The 20,532-nt window shown below is 41.1% G+C and overlaps 2 protein-coding genes across 15 annotated transcripts in view; one reads left to right on the top strand and one right to left on the bottom strand.

Moving 5' to 3' along the window:
• Positions 1 to 1,097: 1,097 nt before the first annotated feature.
• Positions 1,098 to 20,532, bottom strand: part of LOC149320872 (E3 ubiquitin-protein ligase TRIM7-like) — a 22,172-nt gene continuing 2,737 nt past the window's right edge. For 2 of the 3 annotated variants that reach the window (XM_089505510.1, XM_089505518.1), the window contains 6 exons: positions 11,858 to 11,953; positions 9,028 to 9,258; positions 7,277 to 7,299; positions 5,722 to 5,840; positions 4,397 to 4,429; positions 1,098 to 4,258 (listed from right to left, as the gene is read on the bottom strand). In XM_089505510.1, coding sequence (XP_089361636.1) covers positions 3,744 to 4,258; positions 4,397 to 4,429; positions 5,722 to 5,840; positions 7,277 to 7,299; positions 9,028 to 9,258; positions 11,858 to 11,926 — 990 coding nt within the window. In that variant the 5' untranslated portion in view covers positions 11,927 to 11,953 and the 3' untranslated portion in view covers positions 1,098 to 3,743. Of the gene's footprint in view, positions 4,259 to 4,396; positions 4,430 to 5,721; positions 5,841 to 7,276; positions 7,300 to 9,027; positions 9,259 to 11,857; positions 11,954 to 12,593; positions 13,059 to 20,532 lie in introns of those variants that run through there. The other variant, XM_089505501.1, reaches the window with a different exon arrangement.
• Positions 14,971 to 20,532, top strand: part of LOC149320871 (E3 ubiquitin-protein ligase TRIM7-like) — a 21,797-nt gene continuing 16,235 nt past the window's right edge. The window contains exons 1-2 of one of the 12 annotated variants that reach the window (XM_089505700.1): positions 14,971 to 15,227; positions 18,266 to 18,303. The gene's annotated coding sequence lies outside the window, so the exon portion shown is untranslated. The other 11 variants (XM_089505687.1, XM_089505698.1, XM_089505694.1 and 8 more) reach the window with 11 other exon arrangements.

Below are 20,532 nucleotides of genomic sequence, written 5' to 3'. Positions count from 1 at the left end.
ATTGTAATATATATAGAGAGAATAATATGTATATAATTACATATATATGTATGTATGTATGTATATATATATATATATATATTCCCATCTGCAACCAGCTGCACAGGAGCTCTGGATCCCCTTTACCTCCAGTATCTCTTCCTCCAGACGCCCTCTTCCAGCCAGGCTGCCAATCAAAGTGCCACCAGCAGCAGCCAGCCCCGCAAGACTCCGCCTCCTCCCACTCTCCGGAGACTCGGCCCCGCCCACCTCGCTCCCTTTCCTAGTCTCTTCGAAAAAGCCAGCAGTGAGCGAATGAAGAAGCAATAGGAGGGCGGGGCCACCGGACGCCGCGCTGCATCAGCAGCAGATGCACCCGTTTCCCCCCCTCCCTCCACGACGCAAGGCTATAGAGGTAAGGCAAGAGTACTAGGAGCGAGCGTCCTTCGGTTTCCGGTTTCGTGCGACATCGCCCTGGCTTTGGATTTGCCACTCAGAGGCATTGAATGTAAATAATGAAACCCATTAGGTGACTTAGACAAGTCACACTCTCTCAGCCTCAAGGGAAGGCAATGGCAAACCTCCTCTGAACTAATCTTCCCCAGAAAAGCCATGTCACATAGAATCATATTCTATCATAAGTCATAGAATCATGTGTGTGTGTATATATATATATATATAATTATATATATATATATATATATATATATGATTCTATGACTTATGATAGAATATGATTCCATGGTGACTTATGGCTTTTCTGGGGAAGATGATTATATAATCATATATAAGTCATTGAATCATAGAGTTGGAAAGCAAAGATTATGATTACTCCAAAAATAATAATAATAATATTGAGAGCCAGCATGGCATAGTGGTTTGAGTGTTGGACTAGCCATAAGTCACCATAAGTCACAGAATCATACAGTGTGTATGTATATATATATATATATATATATAGTACAGTATATAAATAAAAATGTAAGTGTTAGTTTGTTCAAAATCTTAAGTCTCCTAAAGTTCTTCACCGATTTCTTTGAAATTTCTACACAACGTTCCATTCAAATACACATGTTTTTAATATACCTAAAGCAAAGAACAATATTATTATCATCATCATCAATATTGAGAGCCAGCATGGTTTGAGTGGTTGCATTATGACCCTGGAGACCAGGGTTTGATTTCTAGCTCGGCCATGAAACCCACTGGGTGACCCTGGGGAAGTCACACTCTCTCGGCCTTAATGTTTAATGCAGCAATCTTAAAATCTAATCAATTGGGATTAAGGCCCGTGGAATTCGGTGTCATTTAGCAGGGACAGTTTTGAGATTATTATTAATAATAACAACTACTACTATTATTAACATTTATTTATAGAGTGCTGTAAAGTTTGCACAGCAGTTTACATAGTAAGGTCAAATAAAATAGGGGGTGGGGGAAACCTGCCAATCAGCATACAATCTAAATTCTAAAACAACAACATTGCATGATTAAAATACCTCTAAAATAATACTAACTAGTATACAATAAAGACAAAGTAAACAGCAGATTAACAACCAGTAATTTGGAATGCTGCTACTACTACTATTACTGCCGCCTACATTGGGAGAAAGGTGGGATAAAATAATAATAGTAATAACAACAATAATACCTGGAGTTCTTGGTCCAGTTCTAGGCACTGCAATTCCAAAAGGATATTGATGAACATGTTCAGAGGAGAGTGACCAAGATGGCAAAGGGTCTGGATGATTATGGGCCAAAACACACTGAAGAAATAATCCAGTTTGAGACAGCTTTCACCCCATCTTAGGGCATCACCTCGTGTGGTCTGAACCCCTTGCACCCCCTGCATCCCCCTAGTGACAACACTGCTTGTGACCCCTTCCAAATTGATTTCTGTGATTATTATATCCTGCCTTACACCACAAGATCTCTGGACTGCACCTAGAAAACTCAAATTTCAACTTAGCACCAGAATGAAAACATCTGTGCCACTCAGATCTTTACACAAGGGTTATCCCATAACTAAGGACCCACGGCAGAGAAGGCCCTCTCCCATGTCCTTATGCCATGCTGGCTCCCAACGATGGGTTATAGAGGAGGACACCTCCAGCACACTTCCATCCCCCTTCAAGCTTCAGTTCCTACTCATACAGTAAGCTCCTTTAGATATCGATGGCCCTGTTGTTGAGAGCCTTGGCATTAGTTGATGCTAAACCGTGGTTGGGTTGTGTGCATTTTGCCTCCCTTGGGCAAGGGGATTTTGACCCGTTTGGGGGAAAAGCAGGATCTAGCCACCTTTTCCCGCCTGTCTGCTTTGACCCTCTGATAGTTTTGCACTAGCAACAGTTTCTGAGTCCCAAGTAGAGTGCATTGAATTAGTCTAATTAGGAGGTTAACAGTGCATGAACTACTGTGTCCAGGAAAAGCGGGCAGACCACTCAAAGCTGATTCCAAGTGCTCTGAGCCACACAGTCCACTTGGGCCTCCAGGGACAAAGATGGATACAAAAGTAATCCCCAAATATGCACCTGCTTTCTTAGGGAGAGGGTGCAATCCTATCTATCTGCAGCATTTTACAATAGCTGCAGCTTCCAAGTCATCTTGAAGGCAAGTCCCAAATCCAGTGCACTGCCATAATCCCTTTCAGACATTCTATTAATTTAGTATATGTCAAGGATGCCTCCAGACAAGGCTTTTACTATACGATTATACTATATTGTGTAATCACCTTGCCTCATTCAACTTTTCCAAGAAACCCAAATAATTACCTCTTTTATTTGCAGTCTTCCTATTTTGTCACTGCTTTATTCATCTTTAATCAAGCTAAAATATCAGTTAAATGGGGAAAATGGAATAAGTGCACAAGAGCTTTTTGAGCATTAGTGGCAGGAACTCGTTGGTTAGAAGTACACCAACTAATGTCCTTTCAGTGTTCCTGTGCTAAGATATTTTTTTTCAGTATGAGCTCCAGTTATCTAATTATTACTCTTTTTTATTTATTTTTTAAATAAAGCTATATATATGAAAAAATAGGTCAAAAACATTCAGCCATCGGCGCTTGGGTATGGAAAGATAGAAGGAAAAGCAGAAACGGAAACCAGGGTCATGGAAACTATACCCTTTTTGAGTTATTTGTAACTGTTAAAAGTGGTTTTTGTTTTTTTTAGGACAGAACTGCAGAGGTAGGAAGAAACTCCAGGAAAAAGGAATTTTTAAAACCCAACATTTTTGTATTTTTTTCTAAATAGGATTAGAATTAATCCTGTCTAAAATGTGCTTCTGGAGAAGAGCACTGAGGATTCTGTGGATGAACAAAAAGACAAACAAATGGATCCTTGAACAACAGATCAAGCTTGAAATCTCCCTAGAAGCCAAGATGATGAAATTGAGGCGGCCGTATTTTGGCCACATCATGAGAAAGCAGCACTCATTGGTAAAAATAATAATGCTAGGAAAGGTGAAGGGAAAGTAGAAAGAGAGGAAGGTTGCATGCTAGATGGATGGACTCTATATAAATGAGGTGATGAGCATGAATTTAAAGGACCTAAGCAGAACAGTGGTAGATAGGGAATCTTGGGGAAGTCTCATTTATACGGTCGCCATGAGTTGAGATTGACTCGAGGAAGTTAACAACAAAACTGATTTTGGAAAAGCTGTCAAGAGTGCTCATTGCAAATATATTTTTTAAAATGTTTAAATCCATCCCCTCTGGGAAAACAATCCCATTATTTCGGTCGATGGAGCAGACTTGTACATTTCTTTTAGGAAACCCTGAGGTAGCCTTTTTGCCTCACCCAAAAGAAGGGGAGAAGAGTCTCTCCTGCGAATGAGGCTGCTGAGAAGGTGTAGACTGCGGCTGCTGTGTCCGCGTCATAAAAGGCCACCTCACCTGCAGCACTATTCAGAGACACTCGGATCCTCTTGGGCTCCTTGCCCAGGCGAAGAAGAGATTCAGGGGATGGATTGGGGGCCCTGTACTGCCCATCCCACTTCCCCATTTCCCAGATTCCTCCCTTAGGATTAAACTCAATTGAGCCTTTTCTCTTCACAGATTTCCGGGCGACCCCGACTGCCCATTCCTCTTCATTTCCTACAGCAACGTCCCAAAAATGTCTCCCTGCTGTGAATCCTTTGCAGCCTAACACGATATATTTCTCAGTAAATCTTTCCTCCTTCTTAGGCAACTTTTGACATTTTTCTCCCAATTTCACACTCTTGTGGTCCGGAGAGAGGATGAGTTGTGGGTGTGCTGTGTCCTGGTCCAGTGTGACGTTTTCTGTTAAGGATGGAGAGATGAGAAGAAAGAGAAATCAAGGAAGACTCAGAGAAGAAATGAAGTGGAATCACATTCCCATTCTCACATCTTTCCCCTGTTGTCTCCTTCTGTGGATTTGCTTCTCTGTTGGATACTTACCTTTCTGCCACTGCTGTCCTGATATCAGAGCATCTAGGGAAATAAAGAGGTAGAAAGATTAAGCATTTTAGACCATTGTGTGAGAGCCAGTGTGTCTTAGTGGTTTGAACAGTGGACTATGACTGTGGAGACCAGGATTTGATTCCTGGCTTGGCAATGAAACCCACTGGGTGACCTTGGCTAAGTCACATGCTCTCAGCCTCAGGGGAAAGCAATGGCAAACCTCTGAACAAAGTCTGCCAAGAAAATTCCATGATAGGTTTGCCTTAGGGTCGCCATAAGTCAGAAACGACTTGAAGGCACACCATCACAACAACAAAAAGTTTACAGTACATCTTGTAACATCAATACAGATATACCTCAGTGAACAAAATAGATGTGTTCCTCAGCATTACTTCCTTAACAGAAAATATGATACCAGAGACAGAAATACGAACACAGACAAAAAACAGGATCATAAATATTTCAAAGATATTTCATTGTCTTGCATCTACATTACAAGCTAATGGAGATATTACAATTAAATGTTTCTTACACATGTGTTTCATAAATAATGGTTGTTCTAAAAACTGGGATAGGTAACAATCCTATGTTTGCTTCACTGGGAGTAACTTGCAATGAACACTACTGAATAAGAATGCCTCAGGCTGATTCTACCTCCTTTGGATTTGATTCAATTTCTACTTCAGCTACTGTCACACTGTAGACATAATGCAGTTTGACACCGCTGTAACTGTCATGGCCCCAAGGGATGGAATCCTGGGATTTATAGTTTTGTGGTGCATCAGCACTCTGGCAGGGAAGACATTGTAAAACTACAATCTCAGGATTCCATAGGATGGCACCACAACACTTAAAGTGGTGTCAAACTGCATTAATACTGTAATGCAGATGCCTCCTAGCTCTCAAATTGCCATCAGAAACTCTCCTACTACAGTAGACAGAAAAGACACTCATTCTGTATTGGAAAGAACAGGATAAAGAGGTTTTCATGCACCTAATGACAAGCCATTCAGGCTGGTGAAGAATGAAACATATTTTGGCCAGCTCAAAAAGTACCTCTCCAAACTAGGCTGTTGAACAACCCATGCAAATGTGGTTCATTTAAGTGTAAACTAATACCCACTAATGATCGGAAATAGGAATCCTAATTTCACATACAAACTGGATTCAGGTAGCGTTTTTGTTTGTTTGTTTGCTGGCCAGTACTTCCGAGTGATTGAAAAATGCTCGACGGAATTGTATCCTGTGGGAAACCATGCGGTGGCCAAATAAAAGTCATGTCATCTTTGCTTTTGAACAGCATACAAGAAATTCTTTATTACCTCTGAACTGTTTCATGACACTAGCTAGAAAGGAACTTATTTCACGGGAGTCCCAAATTTCCCACTTCAGCTCTGGAGGGAAAGCCATTGGATACGCAAATGTCACCTTTTCCTTATTGCTGGGGGAGAAAAACAAGATTACTGTAAATGGGTACCCATCCAATTCAGAATTCCAGAGTGGAGCAAAATAGAGAGAATTAAGGTGCATCCACACAGTAGAAAAAGCACCATTCTATGGAATCCTATGTGTAGTTTTATAGGGTCTTTAACATTCTCTCCCAAAACTACACATTCCAGGATTCCTTAGAATGGAGCAATGGCACCCTGAGAGAAAAACTGCAGAAAAACTAGAGGCACATGTTCAATTCCCAGCTCAGCCATGAAACCCACCTTGGGCATGTCACATGCTCTCAGCCTCAGGGGAAGACAATGGCAAACCTCGTCTGAACAAATCTTGCCAAGAAAACCTCATCTTAGGGTTGGCGTACATTGGAAGCAACTTGAAGGCACATAAACACCAACAACAACCAAGTCAGGAAGGGGCATGCCTTGGTGAGGATGTTCTTCCTCATTGTTACAATAGCTAATATTCCAAAGCCAGGCAGTGGATGACCAAAATAAGAGCCCCTGCTAACCCCTCTGCCATAGTCCCTCCCCTCCAGTGAGATGTGATTCTGATCCAAAAGCCGTTTCCACTTGTTGAGCATGCTTGTGATTCAGTTCTTCTCAAGGGAACATCTTGAAAAGTAGTGTCAAATAAGAGCGGGTTTTCTGCATTTACCCCACTTTTAAGGAACTCTATTGGATCAGAATCGGATCGAAACCAACATCAAATGGGTACAACAGACATTTAACTCGATCTGCAATTCGAAGTAAATTGTAGTGGGAATGAACCCTATGATTCTTCTTTAACCCATTTTCTTGAGCAAATTACTCATCATCTGTGACTGTGTCTAAGCTCCCCACAGGAGTTGTTTGTTGGTGACATTCACTGCAGTTTGTTTAGTTTCAAATGTGCCTACCATCATCCTAAAAAAGTTATAACACCAGACAATCATAGACATATAGTACAGAGCTGGAAGTGGCATCAAGGCTCATTTAGTGCAATGCAGGAATTGGCCAATGTGGGAATCCTAAACTTTAGCATCCCTGACATGTGCCCATCAGATCTCTGATTTAAAACCTACAGTAAAGGAGAATCTATCTCTATCACCTTCCAAGGTGGTCTTAAATAGCTCTTACAATCAGAATGTTCTTTCTAAAGTTTAGCTGGAATCTCCTCTCTTGAAATTGTTATCCATTAGTTTCCTTTGAAGCAGCAGATAACAAATTCACTCCCGCTCCTATGTGACAGTTCTTCAGATAGTTGAAGATGGCTAGTATCACATCACCTCTCAGTCTTTTCTTCTCTAGGCTAACTGTATCAAATTCTCTAATCCATTCCTCATAAGGTTTAATTTCTAGATCTTGATCACTCTCCTCTGGACATGTATGCAATATACAGACCCTTTTCACCATTATGGAGCAGTAATGAAAGCAGTTGGGATCCAGTTACCTCAGAAAAATGCTTCTATCATCCTGGAGGAAAACAGAAAGAAAGAAAGAAGATGGAAGTAAGAGCTGTCATATGCCATTCACACTCTGGCCCAACCTAATAATAATAAATAATAATAAAATCTTATTTTTATCCCGGCTCTCCGGTTGGATTGAGGTGGTTTACAACAAAAGTGAAATACAATACAGAATACAATAAAAATACAGAATAAAACCAATTATCCCTTCCTCCAACACAACACTTAAAAGCCCCAATTAACAATAACAATGATGCTTCTACACAAGCCCTCTCCATTCAAGGACTGATGAGAATGGATATAAGATTATACAAGGAGGCCTAAGGAGGCCTTTGTCTGCATTGTGAAATGTCACAAGAGAAAGGAGCTGTGGTGCATGTTATAGGAGGGGGATCTGGAAAATGGAAATGACGCTGGGGGCAAGGTAGGGCTACATATTTCCTTCTCAGTCCAATAAAATTTGTGTTCTCCTTTATGGCAAGAAAGTGCTTTTGGAAACCAGTGTAACCCTTGAAAATGTGTGGGATGCCATCTGTGAACACACGAAGGATGCTGTCAGTAATACTGCATCCACTAGCCCCAAAGTAATAAATGAGAGAACTCCAGCCAAATGAAACAAGAAGTCCATATAATTCAGCTTCCTGTTCCCAACAATGATCAAAAAGTAAGCAGAGATGAAGTGGCAAAAAAATGTCTTTCTGTTTGCTTCTCCACATGGCTTCTATAGCACTTACGTGGTGTCATAAAGCCATAGGAGCTGATTGTAAAAGCATCCCTTTAGCCAAATGGATTTTTCCAGTGTGACAAATGGAACACTTTTCAACCAACTCCCCATGGAAGTGCTACAAGGTCAGGCAGAGAAGCGAGCAGAAGAACACTTCTATGCTACTTTCTCTCTGCTTACTTAAAAATTACAATATATACAATCCCCCCCTTTAAAGGATTAAACAATTCTACCCATTAAAAATTACAACAATAACATCTAAAAATAATAGTATCATAATAGAATAACGGTGGGCAGAATGTTCACATATATATATCTGTGGGGGGATCTTTACGTGGCTGAGTGATGCAATAAGATTCCTCAAAAGCCCATAAGCACCACACAAAGAGCAGATTAGAGGGATTCAGCCAAAACACATTAGTGTGGCAGCTGTCCAGGGGCCAAAGGCCAGTTTCCCACCCACATGGCCCCCTGCACACACAGGCCCCCCAGCATGCCAAAATACCTCTGAGCTTATTCTTTAGAATCTCTCTTTGAATGGAAACTGGAAGGGATGTAGCATCACTTTCTCTTGCCATTTTGAGAAGGACTTTGATGGTGATGGGGGATTCTAGGAGAGGTATCTTCACACATTTGAAGTGCTTTCCGCATGGTTTGGGGGTAAAAATTGTCTCCAAATTGCACCCACCCATCCCTCATCTGATTAGGGGGACTGGAGGCTTTGGGGGACTGGAAGAGGGATTCAAAGGCCAAAAAGAGGGGCCAGAGGCCACATATTTCCCCACCCCTGCACAAGCAGAAGGGCAAAAATGGCGAGTGTTTCCATCCATGTTAGACAGAAGGTAAATTCACTGCTCCTTTTCCTCTTGGATGCTCCTGTGTATTCTAAAGCTGGTTCTTGGTACATCAAAACTGAGTCCCTTCACTCTTTTTGTAAATAAGAGAGGCACACAAAAATTCTGACATTGGGTTTCCTTTAGAGAGCACCCTGTCTGTTTCTGATCATCTTACCTGAAGGAGTTGCATATGTGGTTGTTTACATTTCTCTTCCATCTCCTGGACAAGACTCTCAACAAAGGAGAGTTCCTTTGAAATTCTGATCCAGCCCTTATCCCTTGCTTTTATGATTTCCTTCACCGCCAATTCCATCTTAGCCAGCAGAAGCATCTCTTGTTCTTTCAGAAACTGGTGCAGTTGTCTGAAATTTGCTACTGTCTTCTCAATCTCTGCGTTCATTTGCTTCTGCAATAAATAGATGGGTATAAAATCAAAACATTGTTTAGAAACCTCAGCTGGCTCAAAGAACTATGCCCAGATTGCTAACTAAGGCTGGCTACAGGGAGCACGCATATCCCTTGTTGCAACAACTCCACCAGGCATGATAACAGCTCTGGGCATAATTCAAAGTGCTGATAATGACTTACAAAGCCCTATGCAGCTCAAGTACAGTGTATTTGAAGGACTATGATGGTGTCTTCACAGGCTAGGATATTCCTGGATCCATGTCAATTTGGCTTCAGACCTGTCTATGGGTTGGAGACAGCTTTAGTCACCTTAGTGGACGATCAATATCTGGAATTAACCAGGAGAAGTGTGTTTGTTGGTTCTGATGGACCTATCAGTGGCTTTTGATACCATCAACCATGTTACCTTCCTGGGTGACCCTGCTTGGAGGTAGTGTTTTACAGTGGCTCCATCCCTAGTTGACTCCTTAGCCACTGGCCAGTGGGGTCCCTCAGGGTTCAGTTTTGTCCCATATGCTTTTTACTGTCTCCTTGAAACCACTGGGAGAGGTTGCCCAGAGCTTGGGGGCCAGGTGTCACATGTTCTCAGCCTCAAGGGAAGGCTTTGGTCAGGCCTCATCTAGAATATTGTGTCCAGTTCTGGGCACCACAATTCAAGAAGGATGTTGAGAAGCTGGAGCATGTCCAGAAAAAGGCAACGAAAATGGTGAATGGTCTGGAAGCCATGACCTATGAGGATCTGGGATTGTTTAGCGTGATGAAAAGAAAGATTAAGAGAGGACATTATAGTCATGTTTAAATATTTGAAGGGATGTCATATGAAGAGGGAACAGGCTTGTTTTTCAGAGTTCCAGAGACTAGGGCCCGTTACAAACAGGCCTAAAAGTGTGCGCTCCGCGCATTCTAGGGTTAGAAAGGGGCGTCCTTTCCGGATGTCCCCAATGCTAGCATGCGTGGAGCGCACACCGCCATTACGACGTCACGACTGCGCCACCTCTATACGGGGTGGCGCGGATGTGACATCGTCACGCCGCACCAGGGCACATAGTGCACCCCTTCCCCAGCCGCAAAAGGAGCTCCGAAACGGAGCTCCTTTTGCCATTTGCGTCACTGGGTGCAGCCTTCAGACAACTGCGGCCAGCGACGCAGAGGAGAAAGGAGCCAAGCGGCCCCTTTCTCCTCCTCCCCGCCGCTGCGGGATGTCCTTGGGGCTTGAAGCCCCAAGGACACCCCTTTCCAGGCTGTGGGGAAGGGGCCTTTTGCTGCTTCCCCGCAGCCTGGAAAGCAGTGGATTGGGGCCTCAGCGGCTGCCGCTCTGACCACTGAGGCCCCAATCCAGTGGGGAAAGGGGCGGGTGCAGGCCGCCACTTTTCGGCGGTCTGTAACCCGCCTAGGACAAGGATCAATGGATTCAAATTACAGGAAAAGAGATTCTACCTAAGTCTCAGGAGGAACATTCTGACAGTAAGAGCTTTTAGACAGTGGAAGACGTTGTCCTGGAGAGTGGTGATCTCCTTCTTTGGAGGTTTTTAAACAGAGGCTTGATAGCCATCTGTTGGAGGTGCTTTGCTTAGTGTTCCTGCATGGCAAAGGGTTGGACTGGATGGCCTTGAGGTCTCTTCCAACTCTGTAATTCTATAATTCTATAACCCCATTATGCCATGAAGGAAGACACAATCAATGCACCCCTGACAGATGGCCATCCAGCCTCTATTTAGAAACCTCTACAGAAGTAGACTCCACCACACTCCAAGGGAGCCTATTCAACTGTCAAACAGCTCTTGCTGTCAGGAAGTTATTCCCAATGTTGACATGGAATCTCTTTTCCTGTCTTTTGAATCCAATGTTTTGTAGTCTCTGGAGCAGCAGAAAATAAGCTTGCTCCATCCTCAATATGGCACCTGTTCAAATATTTAAACAGGGCTATCATATCACCCCTTAATCTTTTCTTCTCCCAGCTCTCCAAGTCTCTCCTCGTAGGGCATGGTTTCCAGACCCTTCACCATTTTAGTAGCCCTTCTTTGGACACGCTCCAGTTTCTCAATGTCCTTTTTGAATTGTGGTGCCCAGAATTTGATACACTATTCCAGGTGGGGCCTGACCAAAGCAGAATAGAGTGGCACTATTATTTCCCTTGATCTAGACACTATACTTCTATTGATCACAGGAAATAATAATACCAACTCATTTCCACACCCCCACACACTATAAAAAACATTCTGCACAACCAATAAATCCCAGATGTCTGTTTAATAAAGAGAAAGAGAACCAAGTGGAAAGAGAACTAAGATGGGATTAGCCTGGCCTGATCAGCCTAGGCGCAGCCACCAAGAAAGTCATCCCACATATTGGTTCAAGTGCTTTCTCAAAATCATAGAATCCTAGTGTTGGAATGGCCACATCTGCTCCAATCCCCTGCCATGCAAGAATACACAACTTTAGCACTCCTGAAAGATGCCCGTACAACATTTAAAGATCTCCAAAGAAGGAGAGCCTGCCCTTAAATATTTCTTATTAATATTCTCAGTAATATTTACAGTTACACCTTCTTAGTAATATATTTACACTTCTACCTTCTCAGTAATATTTACACTTACAAGTAAGTCTTGGCATTCCTTTTCTGTTTCAGCTTTATATGCCAGCATTTTCTCTCTCTCCTTTTTCATAAATTCCAGGTTAATGCAGATCTGATTCTAAAGAGAAAACAAATGTTCACATTTGGCTGAAGGAAAGAAAGGGAGAGAGTGTCAAGATGCACATTTAGTTAATGAATAACTGAATGCTTTCCTGCCAGAAATTGATTTGACTTAAAGATGGGATTGACAGTTTCTGGTTAATTGGGATTGTATAAATGTTGAGTTAGTTCTGTAAGGGTTAATGTGTTGTAATAAAGCTGAAAAGAACTGTGAGAAAGGAGGCTTCCCACTCAAGCCTGATATGTGTGGGCTGATGCCATCTTGGCTATAGCCAGCGGCTTGAGAAAGGGGGGTGGTTGGGGATGAACTGTTTGAAAATATAATACAGAGATTTAGGATAACAGGTTTTATAGGTGATATTTATAGTTTTATATATGTTTAGTTATTGATATATACTGGTCAAACATATGTGATGATATTGTTAAACACATGCCGCACAAAACTACTCATCCCAGGATTCTGTAGGATGTAGCCATGGCTGCATCATTTGTGCAGTGCAGATGCACCCAAAGTGATTTACGATGGCATGAACTGGACCTCCGCCATCGTAACCCTCTCTTAACAGAACGCCAACCAGCATTTAAAGAAGAATCCAAAACTATACCAACTTCTTTCAAGAAGTCCAGTGATTTCCTACCTTGCACTGCTGGGCAGCCTCCTCCACTGGAACAACCTCATGATTTCTATGCCCCAGAGATCTGTCACAAACCACACAGATGGCAGTTCGGTCAGTCTTGCAAAAAAGTTTCAAAGGCTCCTGGTGCTTCTCGCAGATTTCCCCCTTGACTTCTTTGGCCGGTGCCCCCTTTCCCCCTAGATGCCTGAGCTTCTTGGTTATTTCCACAAAGTTTGCCAGCTGCCAATTTGGCACAAGGTTCTTGGGCTGGAAAGACTTTCTGCACTGAGGGCAGCAGACCTCCTGGTCCCATTGCTGCCAGCACTGAGTGAGGCAGCCTTGGCAGAAATTGTGCCCACATTCAATGGTCACTGGATCTGTGAAATAATCCAGGCAGAGAGAACAAGTGGCTTCCTCACAGAGCTCCTGAATGGCATCCCTAGGAGTAGCTGCCATGCTTGCTGCTTCACAAGAAGGAGGCCCACAGCTAGTTTCATTTCCTTTGCTTTCAGAGACTGGGAGTGCCTATTATTTTAGCAAATGGTTCACACAGGAAACAGCCAAAAGATGGCCCAGATTGGGCTCTGGAGTGGACTGCCCTTTTTCAAAAAAGGGCATGAGTGTAAGAACAACAACAAAAATGAAACAATAGCCTGAGCCACATTTGTTGTTGTGGCGTGCCTTCAAGTCATTTGCAATTTATGATGAGCCTAAGTCAGGCCTGCACAATTTGGCACTAGGAAGGGGCCAAAATTAAAACAGGTTAACTTCTTCGGGCCACAGATAGGTTTTAATTAATATTACTTAATTATATTATATTAATTCCATCCTCAGAGGAGGAGCATTGCAAGTGTTCACTCATCCTCATCCTCCATCTGGCCTTCTCCTCAGGCAAAAGCCAAGCAGCGGAGGAGCCTTGGGGCAAGTATTTGCCCGTCCTCCTCCTCCTCTGCAGTTTGGCCCACTCCTCAGGAGAAAGCCAAATGGTGGAGGAGCTTTACTGAGCAAACATTTGCCCATCCACCTCCTATGCTGTCTGGCCTTCTACTCAGGGGAAGGCTGATTGGCGGAAGACCCTTGAAGTTGTTCCAAATCCTTGGGGACCACCCAAAATCCTTTGGTGGGCTGCATGCAGCCTCCAGGCCGTATGTTGTGCAGGTCTGCCCTAAGTTAAACCTATCATGGGGTATTCTTGGAAAGATTTGTTCAGATGGGCTTGCCTTTGCCTTCTTCTGAGGCTGAGAGAGTGTGAGTTGCTTAAGTTCAGCCAGTGGGTTTCCACCAACTTCCGTCAACTGGCTTCTGAAGGTGAACTTCCACCAGTTTACATCCACAAACCTCTACCGCTTTCTGCATTAAGACATCCGCCAGTTTCCGAATGCAGACACTACATAAAAACAGCCTAATTCAAAACAACAATAATCATAAAACATTAAACATTAAAACAGCACTCAAATAAATCTAGCCACCAAACACCTGCCTAAAAATGTCTTCAGCTGCCAGTGGAAGGAGAGCAAAGAGGGGGTCAACGTGACCTCGCATGGCAGGGGCTTCCACAGTCTGGGAGCAGCCACAGAGAAGGCTCTCTTAGGATTTGGTCCTGGGCCCAGTGCTATTCAACATCTTTATCAATAACTTGGATGAAGGAATAGAGGGCATGCTAATCAAATTTGCAGATGACACCAAATTAGGAAGAGTAGCTAATACCCCAGAGGACAGGATCAGAATTCAAAATGAGTTTAATAGATTAGAAAGCTGGGCCAACACTAACAAAATGAATGTCAACACAGAGGAATGTAAGGTACTGCACCTAGGGCGGAAAAATGAAATGCACAGATATATGATGGGGAACACCTGGCTTAAGGAGACTACATGTGAAAGGGATCTAGGAGCCCTAGTAGACCACAAGTTGAACATGAGTCAACAGCTTGATGCAGCAGCTAAAAAGGCCAATGCAATTTTAGGCTGCATCAACAGAAGTATAGTGTCTAGATCAAGGGAAGTAATAGTGCCAACTCAGTTCTGCTTTGGTCAAGCCTCACCTGGAAGATTGTGAAGGGTCTGGAAGCCATGCCCTATGGTGAATGACTTAGGGAGCAGGGTATGTTTAGCCTAGAGATGAGAAGGTTAAGAAGAGGTGATATGATAGCCCTATTTAAATACTTGAAGGGATGTCATATTGAGGAGGAAGCAAACTTGCTTTCTGCTGCTCCAGAGAATAGGACCTGGAACAATGGATGCAAGCTCCAGGAAAGAGATTCCACCTCAACATTAGGAGGAACTTCCTGACAGTAAGGGCTGTTTTACAGTGGAACAAACTCCCTCGGAGTGTGGTGGAGTTTCCTTCCTTGGAGGTCTTTAAACAGAGGCTGGATCGCCATTTGTCAGGGAAGCTTTGTGAGTTCCTGCCTAGCAAGAGGTTGGACTGGATGGCCTCTGTGTCTCTTCTAACTCTAGGATTCTACAAGTCTATGATTCAATTGCTTCAAATTGAGTTTAAGATGCAAAAGTAGCTTGCACTCACTGAATGTAGTAGAAAGGGGAGGAGAGAGGGGCAGAGTCATGCCCTTCCCAGCAGGGTCAGGAAAAAGCAAAGCCTCTCCTAACACTCCAACAGAACCTCCTGTGTGATGTGACTCCAGATGACTTCTTAAGGTACACAAGAAGAATGAACACACTCATAAAAAGAAGAGAAAAAGAAAATTCCTGGCAGTTAAAAGGGGGGTTGTATGAGGATATCCCCTTTAAAATATAGCACTCCCAAATCTGCCCACACGTCCCAGGTTTTGTCTATTAAATCTCAAGAGGGTATGTCAACTCCCTTATGAAATTGGAAGGTTAACCAAAGATTAATCCAGGGTCATCCAAGGTATTTCATGTAATTTCGCAAAAGATTTTCCAACCATATTGCACACAAACGGAACACAATTCAAAAGCAAAATTAAGAGTAATTAAGATTAATGTGTGAAGAGTCATAAATTATACCAGATTATAACCAATAACTCCAGATCTCCATATCATTTAGTTCCATGTATTATTTACCGCTTATAATAATTATATTAACCTTGCATTTACATACCCATGTTGATGGCTGTATCCTGGTGTGTAGAGTTGTGAGGTGTGATTAAGCTCTGTTAGTGGTGTTATTGGTATTGTTGTTGTTGTTGTGTGCCTTCAGGTTGTTTCTTATTTATGGTGACCCTAAGGGAAGCCTGTCATAGGGTTTTCTTGGCAAGATGTATTCAGAAGTGGTTTTGCTAGTACCTCCCTTTGAGGCTGAGAGAGTGTGACATGCCTAAGGTTCTTCAGTGGGTTTCTCTGGCCAAGCAGGGATTTAAACCCTGGTCTCCAGGGTCATACTCCAGTGCACAAACCACTACACCACACTGGCTCTTTCTTGAGGCTTTCTTGCTTTTTGTGGTGTGGATTCAAGTCATTTCCCACTTATGGTGACACTAAGGCAAACCTATCCTGGGGTTTTGTTGGCAAGATTGGTTCAGAGAAGGTTTGCCATTGCCTTCCCTTGAGGCTGAGAGAGTGTGACGTGCCCAAGCTCACCCATTGACTTTCATGGCGGAGCGTGGAATCGAACCAGGTCTCCAGATTCGTAGTCCAACACTCAGACCACTACCACACGCTGACTCCTATTCCCATGTACTACCTATGGTGTTTATCATATTGGAGCTAATTTCAGCATTAAAGAGAGATTAAAATGCAATTAAAACATCCTGCAAATAAAGCGGAAATGGTGAGTAATTGTGTGAATGATTATCACACGCAATTGCACAAATAAAGTGATATCGGAAATGCATTGTCGCTGAAATCCCCAAAGTAAAAAGATGTGCGTTAATCCTTCTTTGTGACTAATGGCGGGTTTTGTGCGATGTTGTATGAAATCGTTTAGCGTAATTACACGATTTTTCTGGGACATTCATGAGATAAACTCCCCATCTCATTTGCCGACTTTTTTGTGGTTCTTGTGTGTCTTCAAGTCCTTTCTGACTTATGGCGACGCTAAGGCAACCTTATCATGGAGTTTTCTTGGCAAGTTTCATCAAAGAGGGGGTTGCCATTACCATCCTCTGAGGTTGAGAGTGTGTGACATGCCCAGGGTCACTTACTTGGCCGCAAATTGTACATACCCTGGAATGCATCACCTAATATGTTGGCAGTCCTTCCCCACAACACTTAGGTCTGAGATGGAAATAACTTTTTAAAGCAGCATTTAAATCTGGACTATTTTTTTTTTAAAGTAAGGTCCAAAACCCACTGCAGGAATAATCCAGTTTGAAACCTCTTTACCTGCCCTGGCTCAGTGCTATGGAAAATGGGAATTGTAGCTTGTTGTGGCATCACCATAGCTCTCTCTCTGACAGAGAAGGTTCAGTGGCCCGGTCCAGAAAGGCCAAATGCGCTGTGCTGGCGGCAACCACACGGTCCCTAACTCCAGTACAGCGCAGCGCCATCACAATGGCGGCGCGCCGTTTTTACGGGCACCGCCATTGTGACATGATGCACACATAGTATCCGCACATCGTGCCGCCATTGTAACGTCACAAGTGCACCATCGGCGCACTCAGGCGTCACAAGCACAGCGCTTTTCGGGGGTTCTTTTTTCTCTGCAGGGAAGCCGTGTGGTTTGGCGGCTGTGGCTTTCCTGTGGGGGGAAAAATGGCCTACTTGGGAGGTCTATACCAGGCCAGTGTCTCACAAAACTACAGTTCCTAGGACTCCTCAGCAGTTACAATGGTTTCAAACTGGATTTGGCAATAGGGAGGGAAATGGTGATGAGGGTGAGATTAGACAATACTTTTAAAAAGAGATTGCAGTAAGCGGTCCCAGGGTTTAAGAAGATCCATGTTTCCAGTCCTCATTGTGGCTTAAAATAAAGGTTTTAAGAGATGTTTGAAAGGGGGGAAGGTAAGCCCTCAGTGTCCATATTTCAGGCTGCAAGTTGTTTTCCGCTAGGAATCCATCAGTTTCAAGTCCTCATATTGGGAAGCTGTTTCAAGTTTCCAGTCCTCATTGTGGCTTTAAATCAAGGTTTGTGATCTTTAAAAGGGGGGCAGGGAGAAGAGTAAACCTGTTCAGAATAAAAGCTTGCTTTCCCCAGGATTTAATGCGATTTAAATTTCTAGTTTTCATTCTATTTGAAAACCAAATACCAGATAAAATAAAATATCCGATAAAAATTAAAGGGGAATAAGAAAAAAAAATAGAAAATTAAAAATCAAAATTGAAATTAAAAGGAAAACACACACTCACAAACACACACACACACACACACACACATATGTTGGTACATGCTGCTGGAAAACCTGAGCACAATAAGAAGGTAAAGGTGAGAGATTGGTAATGAGTAAGGAAGAAAAAGGATAGGTAGAATTTCAACAAAGTTTTTTAAATATTATTTTAATGATAATCATGAAGGAAGAAAGAAATATTTAGTTTAAAAAAGGAGGGTTTAAGGGGACATAAATAGCCAAATTGCAAAGAAAAATATATTCCAGATAAGAGGAAAATGGTAGTAAACAGTTGAGAAGACTATATAGAATAAATTGTTATATGTACTATGTTTTAAAGAATTTTAAACTTTAAATTTTAATAATGTAATGTTATTTTAATTGTTTTAATTGTTGTTTAAACTTGTATTTTGCATGTTTTATAGTGTTTTTTAACTTGGACCGTTTTAGATTTGTTAGCCGCCTCGAGTCCCTGTACTGGGAGGAAGGTGGGATATTAACAATAATAATAATAATAATAATAATAATAATAATAATAATAATTTTGAAATATGATTGTAATATAATTGTTATGTAAGGTTTATGAAAGGTTTTATGAAAGCTTGTCTTGGGTGTGATAATGTCCATTTGTGTTATAATAGAATATTAAAATTAAAACAAAAATTGTAGTTTTCATGGTTTGGAAGGAACACATGTGTTTGTCTTTAATATGATTTAATAAGTTTTAGGTTTCTACTCCTCATGGATCCCAATATAGTAGATGGTTGATTTTAATAGGACTTAATCAGATTGAAGAAGAACCATTGGTGCCAGGTTAATTAATTGCATCAGAAGTTGGATGTCAGTTTCATGGAAGTACTCTATTCTTTCTTAGCTTTATTAGAAGAAGTTGGGTGAAAAAAGACCTGGAAGTTGTTTTAAGTTTCCAGTCCTTATTGTGGCTTCAAATAAAGGTTTGAGAGATTTTTGGAAGGCGGGGGGAGAAGAGTAAATTTCCTAATCATCATGATTCAGAATAAAAGCTTGCTTTCCCCAGGATTTAATGCATTTTCAGTTTCTAGTTTTCAATTTATTTGAAACTAGAATATCAGATAAAATAAAATATCAGATAAGAATGAAAGGGGACTAAGAAATATATATATATATATATATATATATATATATGAATTAAAAATCAAAATTGACATTAAAAGGAAAAAACAAAGATATATTTATGTAGGTAGTTATATACTGCTGGAAAAATGAGTATATAATAAGAAGGTAATAGTGAGATTGGTAATGAGTAAAGAAGAAAAAAGGATAGAATTTCAACAAAGTTATTTTTTATTCTAGTGATCATCATGAAGGAAGAAAGAAATAATTAGATTTTTAAAAAGAGGGGGGAGGGAGATAAGAAGAAATAGCCAAATATGATGAAGCTGGGTGAAAAGAAAAATACCATTCTACATAAGAAGAAAATAATACTAAACAGTTGAGAAAGATAGATAGAACAAGTTGTATGTGTTATGGTTAAAGAGTTTTAAACTTTTAAATTTGAATAATGTAATTTTTTTTAATAGTGTGAATTGTTTAATTCTTTTTTAAATTTGTATTTTGCATGTTTTATAGTGTTTTAGAATTATATTGTTTTAGACTTGTTAGCCGCCTTGAGTCCCTGTATTAAGAGAAAGGTGGAATATAAACACACATAATAATAATTAATAATGATAATAATGTTTTTAAATATGGTTGTAGTATAACAGCTATGCAAGGCTTATTAAAGGTTTTATGAGAGGTTGTATTGGAAGTGATAATGTCTATTTGTGTTATATTAAAATTTTAAAATTATTTTTTTCTAGTTTTCATGGTTTGGAACACATGTGTTTGACTTTAATATGATTTAATAAGTGGATCCAAATATAGGAGATGGTTGATTTTAATAGGACTTAATAAGATTTAAGAGGAACCATTTGGTGCTAGATTAGTTTGCATCAGGGGCTTGATGCCAGTTTCATGGAGGAATTTTTTCTTAGCTTTATTTGAAGAATTTGGGTGAAGAAAAGACCTGGAAATTTCTTCCTGCAAAGCAGGTCAAAACTATTTTTTTTTAGTCCTCATGGTTCTAAAAAAAACCCTGAATTATATCTGGAGGATTGGCTGGCACTAAATATACATATCCTGTGCATATGATATCGTAATGTAAAGGTGGAATTTTAATTTTGCTGGTGGTTTATGTGACAGCTATTGCCATTACATTCAGTGATATGTGGGAATTACGACTGACAAGTAACATTAGTGCAAAAAACATTATTAAGGGATTCTGTATGGTGATTGGTGTTCGCTGATTTTTTAATTTAATTTTACTTTACTTTAATTTAATTTTTGGTGGTGGTAGGGAAGAAACCCATCTGCCCCACATTATTTCTGCCTCTGGTACCAAATTTTATGTGGAAAAAGGAAAAAGTAATGCCCAGGAGCACATCTGCTTCTTCATTTGAAGCATACCTTTACATTTCAATTCCAAGTTGTAACACAACTAAATGTGGAAAGGTTAAAAGCTGTCTCCCTCCTTGCTTGGTTTTCTTCAACAAGTTAAGACGCTTTTATTTTTATTAATATATAATCGTACTTTTGTGTGTTTTGATTGTGCCTTTTAGCTTTTGCATATTTTTATGTGGTTTTCTACTGTTTTTAAATTACTTTGACTTTACTGTACTGTTTTTTTTAAATGTTTTTAG

This window comes from Sceloporus occidentalis, unplaced genomic scaffold (genome assembly GCF_023333645.1).
Source record: "Sceloporus occidentalis isolate IW3139 unplaced genomic scaffold, rSceOcc1.0.p SCAF_1, whole genome shotgun sequence".
NCBI lineage: Eukaryota > Metazoa > Chordata > Lepidosauria > Squamata > Phrynosomatidae > Sceloporus > Sceloporus occidentalis.
The sequence above is the reverse complement of the archived record's forward strand: the minus strand, read 5'-3'. Positions and strand labels throughout refer to the sequence as shown.